Source organism: Ictalurus furcatus, chromosome 6, assembly GCF_023375685.1.
Source record: "Ictalurus furcatus strain D&B chromosome 6, Billie_1.0, whole genome shotgun sequence".
NCBI classification, from domain to species: Eukaryota; Metazoa; Chordata; class Actinopteri; order Siluriformes; family Ictaluridae; genus Ictalurus; species Ictalurus furcatus.
Window position 1 is genome coordinate 12,139,027 of NC_071260.1, and position 9,623 is coordinate 12,148,649.

A 9,623-nucleotide genomic window follows, 5' to 3' on the forward strand; every position below is an offset into this window, starting at 1 on the left:
TATTAACAAAAAAGATGCCTGACTTGCTGGCTTTTCCCTCTCATAATCTGTCATTATCTTGAGTGTTCTATTAGAAGGTTAGATTCAAGAACAAATATGTATGGTTTACATAAATATATTATCTCTCATCAACACTTACAATAATCTTAATTTAAATAAGTTTTTAATTACAAGAGTGAGCGTGGTTGAGTCATATAGTAAATTAATGTGGCTGTAGTATGTGTACTCAAATAGTGCAGTTAAAACATGCACGTGTACTATGCCAGCAACTGGGGTTCGAGCCCGAGCTCAGTTGTGTGGCTTTTAAATGAGAGGGGTTTTTTCACTGTGAAAAGTTCCTCAAGGTAACATTGAATGAATTCAATCTTCTTTATTGCCAATGGAAAATTTTGTTCTTTTCTTAGATTAAAAGTTTTACTATTTAAAAAGTGGTTTAAAGTGAACACAGAAATCCACACACTGAAAAAAAAAGCTCATTGAATTTACGTATTTCAAATTTGTAGATTGGTTCCACGTGATTGAATTGAGTTAAATTAACATGATTTGATCATATATTTTCAATGTCCTGAATAGAATTAAACTTCCCCTGAGCTAAGGATTGAACCTCAATTGGTGGTGTTTTCGGTCAGTCTCTTGTTATTGTAAACTTTGCGTGCAGTTTCATTTGAAATATCGTTTGGGTAGTTCAGTGGAATGGTCTCCACACTTTGGGTTTGTGTGGTCCTAGGATTATGGGCCACTTCCACCTGTGCTTGGGTGTGGATAATTCCTGCTATAGTTTTGGGCAAGACGCTTTCACACCTCCACCATAGGTAGGCCAGCTGGTCAGGTACAACTGAACACTCATAGAGCAACTGTCCAGTGGGGATAAAGACATAGTGGTAGAAAGTAAAAGTAATAATATTAATAATTACTTGAGTAAGAGTAATAAAGTATACGATGAGAAGACCACTTAAGTTACTAGTTACTTTTGATCACATGTTGATTCATATATACATCGCTAAAAATCTTCAGGTCTATTAAGACCTATAAATCTTCAAAATAAATGCATTCAAAATAAACTGCATCCCTGACCAGGATAAAGTGATTACTGAAGATGGATGAATGAATAAATTATTAATTTAATCACTCTCTGAGCCACTGACCTTCACAGAAATGCAATGAGATGGGTCTAATGTCCTAAATAAAAGGGCACATTTCCCCAAAAAACCAAATGCGTCATAAATCACTTCCATCCACTGCACATGAGAGATCAAGAGTTAAAGATCATAGTCATATGATGCAAGATCATTTCAAGCTCAACATGTGGAACAGACAGTGACCTTAGCTCAGTACAGAACCAGGGACCCTCACAGCTCCAGTGTCCTCGGTTTGATCCTGAGCTCGAGTTATGGTGTGTCTAGCACACTTATTTCAAATGTTTCTATGAAAGGAGTACAGGGAAAACAGGCAGTACTGTTAAAATACATTTTTACTTGGAGAACAAGCTAAATCATACAAAATGTGCTCTAAGGTTCTTCAATGTAAATACATCAGTACAGTGATCTCTACAGAAGTCAGTCATATACAGTGGGGGAAATAAGTATTGAACGCGTCAACATTTTCTTCAGTAAATATATATTCAATGAGGTTATTCACATGAAATTTTCACCAGACATCAGTATTAACTCAAGAAATCCAAAATATAAAGAATTCACAACATTAAAGTCCATAAATAAAGTTATGTGTAATAAAGTGGAATGACACAGGAAAAAAGTATTGAACACGCTAAGAAAAAGCAGTTCTCCAAGGCAAAGTAAGCCAAGGAACCAGCTGAAATCCCTAAGTAATTATACCCCCTATCTGTGCAAATTAATATCATCTGGGTTAGTAAATTGATGGTCTATAAAAAAGCTTTTTGTTACCAAGGTGTCACACAAGAAACATCTCATGATAGGTAAAAGCAAAGAGCTCTCCCAAGACCTTCGCAACCTTATTGTTGCGAAACATATTGATGGAATCGGATACAGATGTATTTCAAAACTTCTGAATCTTCCTATAAGCACAATTGGGGCCATTATCTGTAAGTGGAAGCAACATCACTCCATCATCAACCGGCCACGCACAGGAGCTCCTCGCAAGATTTCTGATCAGGGAGTCAGAAGAATAGTCAGAAGAGTAGCCCAAAAGCCAAGGACCACTCGGAAAGAGCTCCAGAAACACTTGGAGGCAGCAGGTGCCATCATCACAGAGAAAACAATAGGCAATGCACTCCACTGCCATGGCCTCTATGCACACTCACCCTGCAAGACTCCATTACTAAAGAAAAGGCATGTCGAAGCTGGTTTAAAGTTTGCTACAACTCATTTGGAGAAGCCTATGAAATACCGGGAGAGTGTAGTCTGGTCAGGCGAGAGCAAAATGTTACTTTTTTGCTGTCATACTACACACCATGTTTGTAGAAGAAATGACACTGCACTTCACCATAAAAAAACACTATACCAACAGTGAAGTTTGGAGGTGGAAGCATCATGGTGTGGGGCTGTTTTTCCATCACATGATACTGGCAGACTTCATATAATTGAAGGAACAATGAATGGAACCCTTTACCATGAGATTCTTGAGAAGACTCTGCTACCATTATCGAATATGGCTGGAAAGATTGTTTGCCACGACACCATCCACCAGGATGATGATGAGATGTGGGTGGACCTTCCAGCAGGACAACGATCCAAAGCATACAGCAAAGGAAACTCAATTGGTTTCAGAGAAGAAAAAAATCAAGGTGTTAGAATGGCCCAGTCAATCACCTGACTTGAATCAAATTGAACAAGATTTAAAGATATGTTTAGAAGATTGGGGCAAAATCACACCTGAATACTGCGGCCGATTAATTTCTTCATACAGGAAGTGTCTTGAAGCTGTCATTACAAACAAAGTCTTCTCCACTAAGTATTAAATAAATTTCAGTTAGCGTGTTCAATACTTTTTTCTGGGTCATTCCACTTTATTACACATAACTTCATTTATGGACTTTAATGTTTGGATTTCTTTATATGTGTGGATTTCTTGAGTTAACACTGATGTCTGGTGAAAATTTCATGTGAATAGCCTCATTGGAAATATATTTACTGAAAAAAATGACACATTCAATACTTATTTCCCCTACTGTATCTACAGCATGAGACTACAGCGTGAAACAGTGTACTCTTACAGCATAGAGACAGAAGAGGAATAAATTAAAGCCAGACTGCTAGAGAAACGACCACAGTTGTGATGATTCATCACACGGATGAGCTGGTGGACATGACAACAACATTAATGCAAATGAATGCAGTCTTAGAGCATACGGGTCAAAAATAGTTTCAGTACAACTTCAGCATCTAGTGACATTTAATTTTTTTTTCCAGCTAGTGTTCTAGGTACAGACACAAAGGTGTGACTGAGCTAGCAGACAACATGAGAATGAGACACTCAGGAGGTGACAATAACGAACACAGCATAACAGTTTCTGTACTTTAGCTATGTAAAATACCAACTAGCATTCAGCTAGCTGACATGCACTGCAATCTAACCATTAGTTATGCTCACAGTCCCTATAAACAGTGTCGTAACTAAATGGTGATTATTGTTACGCACCACTACTACTAAAGATCCAGTGAATTATTATTGTCAAAAGCAGTTCCATGAAACAACAAGGATAAAAAAAAAGAAAGAAAATATATAGATTTATACTGTAGCGAACTATAAATTTAACACCTGTGACATACACTGTTAAAATAAGGCAGGTCATAATGCAACTACAAAGATAAAAACAGCACTGAGTGTGGATTAAAAAAAAAAAAAGATATATAATTACAAAATTGGCTCAATCTCTCAAAGACTGCATTTTGTCCAGGGCTACATAATATCATCCTCTAATAATAATCCAGTTTGTACTACAGCATTTAAAAGCTTATACTGAATACTGAACACTAAATGTCTCGTATCACAAGAAACCAAAGATAAAAGGAAAAGCGACTGTTTCAGGTTCTACAAATACAAGTTTCCAGTGTTGGGGATCCATAGTGGTTCAGCTGGTTGCTCTTTCACAGTAACAGGAAGATGTGTGAGAACAGCAGAGGGCAGAGAAGCACCATAACTCTGTCCTCTGAGTCACTGTGATGGGAATGGTGGAACAGAAACGGTGGCGTCCAGACATCAGCTCCTGAATCTTTCTTTATTACTACATTATAAAATTGAAGTGCAGTGGAGCTGGGTCTTAGCAAGGCTGATCCTGACATCACATCTACTCTTCAACTTACACGCATTAAAGTCTCTGTGCTGGAATGCCTGCAAGCATCGTTACTCTGGAATGTAGAGGAGGGGAAACAGAGTAAAGTTTTCAGGTAGTTGATACTGCTGGACGTGAGTTTGTTTTTTTATTTTTATTTATTTATTTATTTATTTATTTTAGAGTTCAGTGGTCAGCAGGCCCCTGGGTCTGTGGTTGTTCCTTGGAGGGTGAGCCACAATGCTGCAAACAGTAGAAAACACTGTGTTGGAGTGTTACTTTTGGTTCAGTTTCGATGTATATCTTATTTACTTTAATATTTATATCTTTATTTCATTTTACAAAAGCACAGTACATTTTCACGAAACAGTTAGTACTGCTTCATTTTGTAAGAAAGTTCAGCAATATTCTACTTGGAGTGTTATGTTTTCATTTTGTTCATCTGTTTCATCAATTTTAAAAACAATCAGTTGATTTAATTATTTGAGTTAATCAGCTGATTAAATCGGTCACCGGCAGGTAATGCCCAACTTGGTTATCAGTAAACATCCACTACTGTTCGACCTATAAACCAGTTCAGGTATGCTGTGCACAATTCCACCCCCCCCCAAAAAAAACATGGATGAAGATTCATCCACACAGAAAATCCGTATTATGGAAAATGTTTTTAAATCAAGTTTGGAAAAGTTGTCGGAAGCTTTGTGATGGTGACGTTGACGTCGAGCTACCGTGGTGTAGTTCGTTTATAGCACACGGTTAGCTGTTTATTTCTGCCGATTCCATTTCATAAAAGTTGTGTTCATTTGTGAAAATGATCTTGATGGACACAACGTGTTAGCATTGTAAACTTTTGCTGATCACAGAGCTTATTTTTGCAATAATCCAAAAGTCTACGGGAAAATCCTATTTGGTTTTTGTCGGGGGAACCGGTGTGATGCTAACTTCCAGGTTTCGGTACAAAATTACGTCATCCCTGCGTCACCGCTCTATTGGGTGATTTGTCTGCGTCTCTCCTCCTGTAAACACTGTTATTGTCTTTTCTGCATAGGCCTGAATTGTTTTCATTTAGTTGCATATTGTTATATTGGATTGCATATTTTCATTTAGTTGATGGCATTGTATTTTTACTTATCCTAGATTTTGGGTACAATTTTATTTATATTTTGCTTCTACGAGATGATGCACTTTAAGGATTAGTCTAATTTGATGCAAAGATTTGTACATTAGCAGGAATGTAGCACAACATGGAGGTGAAAGCAGCTGCCTGTTTATTTAAATGTGAAAGTGCAATAAAAATATGTTGTCCCTAAAATCAACGAATAATCGTGATAAATAATCGAGATCTCAATATTGATAAAAAATAATCGGGATTATCATTTTGACCATAATCGTGCAGCCCTACATCTGGTTATTGAAAAACGCTTTACACCACTCTATTACTGATTATTTTCCTATAACAGCACACCCCTTTTTGTTTTACTCCTTACTTAAATCTCACTACTTGAATCAGATTTGAATCTTCCTGTTACATGGCAATGACTCAGGACCAACACAAACCTTGTGGCAATCACATTATGAGTGTGAGAAAGATGAGGGAGGGAAGCAGGAGCGCCCCCTTCACTATTCTGTGCTGCCATCTTTGCTTTGTCAAGCTCTAGGAGGCCGTTAGTAAAGGTGCCAGTCTGCTACAGAAGGGGAAAGAGATGTGAAAGGCGAAGGTGGTCACTACATTTACTAGAGTATGTGAGAGTTGAAGAGTGAGAGGAGTGCCAGATGACAAAATGGAACACTTAAAAAAAATAAATAAAATAAGACATCGTATGTAACTAATCGTGTCAATAGCGGAATCTCTTTAAAATACGACAAACAATACTCACAATATGAAAAAAATAAAAAAGTAAGATTATTCACATTAAATGCCTTTTTGCCAGACACTCCTGTTGTATCATGGAGATATTTATATTTATGTGCCCAGAATGATTCAAGGCAATTCTCATGTCCCCTGTTTAAAGGGAAGTGATACAGTTTTTAGGAACAGGTAATACCTGAAATGTTGTACAAGGCAAAATAAAAAGCACACACTACATCTCCATATGTTTAAATTAATTATGTTCCAGATTTGGGGTGATTAAATGAAAGGAAACATGGGTATGACATATGGAGCATATGGAGCTTGAGCATGTTCCTTTATTACTGTACATACTGACATGTAAACACTTTTGCACTGTAACAAGTTGAACTTACTGGAGCTGCTGGAATGATCCATCGAGGTGTAATGATGGGTTTGGGCGGCTGCAGCTGCTGGAGTTGTGAGACAGAAATAATGTCAGTGGGGTTTGTGTACTAACCTCACGATGAGTCAAAATGCTTCGAATAAGAAACGTGTCATGTGTGCACTCCGTGATCCTGCAATATAGAAAAAGCAGCTGGTGCTAGATTATGGACTTACTATTGGTGTAGGATCAGTGAAATCTATCAGGTTATCGATCTGGGGGGCTGTGTGGACCTCCCATTCCTCTGCTTTGTCCTGCATTAAAAAAACATCATAAACTTAGAGAACTAACCATGTTTCAGATTAACAACTCACTGATCCAGACTGTTGCATGCATTATTTAATCGATTAATCATGATTATCTGAGCTGATCATAATTATTTGCCTTCACTGCACTCAGTGTTAGGTTCAATAGTCAAATGCTTGCAGTAAAATGTCAAGGAAAGCGTTGCTGGTCATGCAGGACATCTGCACACATGAGCTTCATTATATGGCTGAATTCACCGACAATCAAATCAAATTTATGAACTACTCATATCACATTCAATGTAAATAAATGGCTCATTTTATAGCGTATATTTGCATTATTACTCATTATTACAAGAGATGCATAAAATGTTAAGAAGAAAAATTGAAATGCTAAGTAAGGAATAAAACATGATTGGGTGTGCTGTTCTAGGAAAATAATCAATGATGGGGTAGTATGATGTGATGCTAAAGAGTTTTATTCCTCTTACACAGCAGTGTACCAAAATTGACATGTTTACAGTGTATTTAATGAACAATGATACGTCATACTTTTTATCAGTTTATAGTTACATTGTTATAGCACAACATCTGAGAAACAAGTTAGTTAAAACAGGTCTAAACAGTCATTTTCTCTCTAGCCTCTCTTTCTTGAAGACAAAAAAAAAAAAAACCCTGCATCATGTCATGTTACTGCTAAACCACGAAGTGCAAAGTCCTCTGTCCTGATGAAAAATGTTTATTTTAAATAAGCGTTTATCATCATATCAATTTTGCATTGTTTTTCTTTGTTAAATAACACATTTTTTAATACATTTATTATTTGGTTAGGATGGTGTGGATTGTCTGCCATACAAGTCCCTATGTAATCGGTTACTAAACAATATCATTAAAAAAGACCTTTTTTCCATTAATAAAAGTTAGAATTTCTCAGTAAAATAAGCTGCATTTGTTTCTCTTATTAACTTCAGGAGCGAGAACAAGAGGCTGAAGAAGAAAATGACTGTTTATAGCTATTATAATGCAAGTGAATACTGGAACTAACTTGTCTCTTGATGTTCCATACAATAAACATGTATCTATAAACAAACAGTTATATGTTTGACCCATCACTCTTTAATATATAAAAGTTTTGACAAATTGCTAATTGTTACTATAACAGAAATAAAACACCTCAGGTTGTACTGGTATGGAAGAATGATCAACTCTGACCCCTTCAACACCACCTCTGTGTTAATTATGTTCCTCATTATACATCTCATTTCTTACTTAATCGTAAGTTAAAATACCCTATACCATGGTCTGTTTGAATACTTGATTCTGATTGGCTGGAAGGTGTGTTCAAACCTTACAATGCACAGATATTTCCAGTCAGTTTAATCATCATTCTAAATGAATGCGCTGCCTATAAACAACTGGAACCATAGTAACATACAGTTACAATTGCATAGAGTAGTTAAACTCACAGCTTCATTATTAGTAGAGATGCAGCACAGACACAGGTAATTCACTCACACACATTCACTCACACACACACACACACACACACACACACACACACACAATCTCTCTCTCTAATAACTATTTACTATAATTCATTCAAATAAATGTAAACTTATCTCACTACTTTATCTGTATGTATTATCTAGAGGGGGCAGAATTATAGATCTAACGATCTGTATATAAAATAACATGAAAATGAACCATTATTTTTATCCTTTCAGTCATATTTTGCACTGCAAACATCAATGACAGCTTGTCAATAAACTTGTCAATGCTTGCAAGTGACCATGGTATAAGCGGGATAATTCACAGCTAAGTGTGCGTTACACGATATTAATGCACTCCGCTTCACGTCAAGTGGTTCTTTGCCTCCACGATGTGCATTAAAATCGTGTAACGCACACCTAGCCGTGAATTATCCCTTACATAACTGTAATAAACATGTTGATCATAATTAGACAAATACGAAACGAATCCATTTTAAAGCTAAGTACAGCCAGTTACGCAAACATCACAATGCTAAATGATTGTCACTTTTATCCTTAGCATAGTTCATACTATTGGATGAACTATTCATTTATAACTTTAAGCTTTTAATAGCCTTTTAATTGAGTGCCTGAGAATGAGTGATAATAGACTCCCATTCCAGAGCATGGAGCAGCTGGAGTGATTGTGTCTTTGCACACAGAAGTCTTTGTTACCTTGGCTGAGGAGGCTTCATTCACTGGTTCAGCTGACACACTAGAGGATGAGGAGATGAACTCGTCTGCTTTCATTTCGAGGCTGAGGGGAGACAATAACACACAGATGAAGGGATCACATTTCCAAGAAAGCATTAAGAAACCCTGAAATGTGTATCTACTCTGCCAGTGAAATGGTACACTTTACAAGTTCCAGTGTGCACAAACTCAGACCTGGAGTGTGTATTGAGATATGACCGAAATGAGAAAGGTTTTGATTTTACTTCAGGATTTCTTGCTTGTTAAGCAGTTAAATGCACAGGGCACAATAAGAAACCTTTCCAAGAATTTTTTAACATCTGTGCACAGACGTTCTTACAAAACCACATGACAGTTTTGAGATTGTCAGTGGGCCCAATGACAGAGTGATTTTTTTTTTTTTTTTTTTTTTTTTTTTTTTAAACAGGAAATATCTGCATTAAAAAGACTTCTTTTTGGGTACTGAGGTCTAGCATTCGTGAGCCACAGTAATATGCAAGTCAACTGAAATGCCCCAGTACTGTGTGTGCACATTTAAGGAGGCAGAAGGATATATAAGCAGCACTGACTCGCAGCTGGGATTATAGGAAATGAGGATTAAAGGACGGCTCTACAAAGAAAAGCCATTTCC

The 9,623-nt window shown here is 36.8% G+C and overlaps 1 protein-coding gene across 4 annotated transcripts in view; it reads right to left on the minus strand.

Annotated features, from left to right (window-relative positions):
• Positions 1–1,453: 1,453 nt before the first annotated feature.
• epb41l5 (erythrocyte membrane protein band 4.1 like 5) overlaps positions 1,454–9,623 on the minus strand; it is a 58,922-nt gene continuing 50,752 nt past the window's right edge. For 3 of the 4 annotated variants that reach the window (XM_053626518.1, XM_053626522.1, XM_053626520.1), the window contains 5 exons: positions 8,975–9,056; positions 6,702–6,779; positions 6,497–6,553; positions 5,810–5,937; positions 1,454–4,495 (listed from right to left, as the gene is read on the minus strand). In XM_053626518.1, the coding sequence (XP_053482493.1) occupies positions 4,432–4,495; positions 5,810–5,937; positions 6,497–6,553; positions 6,702–6,779; positions 8,975–9,056 (409 nt within the window). In that variant the 3' untranslated portion in view covers positions 1,454–4,431. The remainder of the gene's footprint in view (positions 4,496–5,809; positions 5,938–6,496; positions 6,554–6,701; positions 6,780–8,974; positions 9,057–9,623) is intronic. The other variant, XM_053626521.1, reaches the window with a different exon arrangement.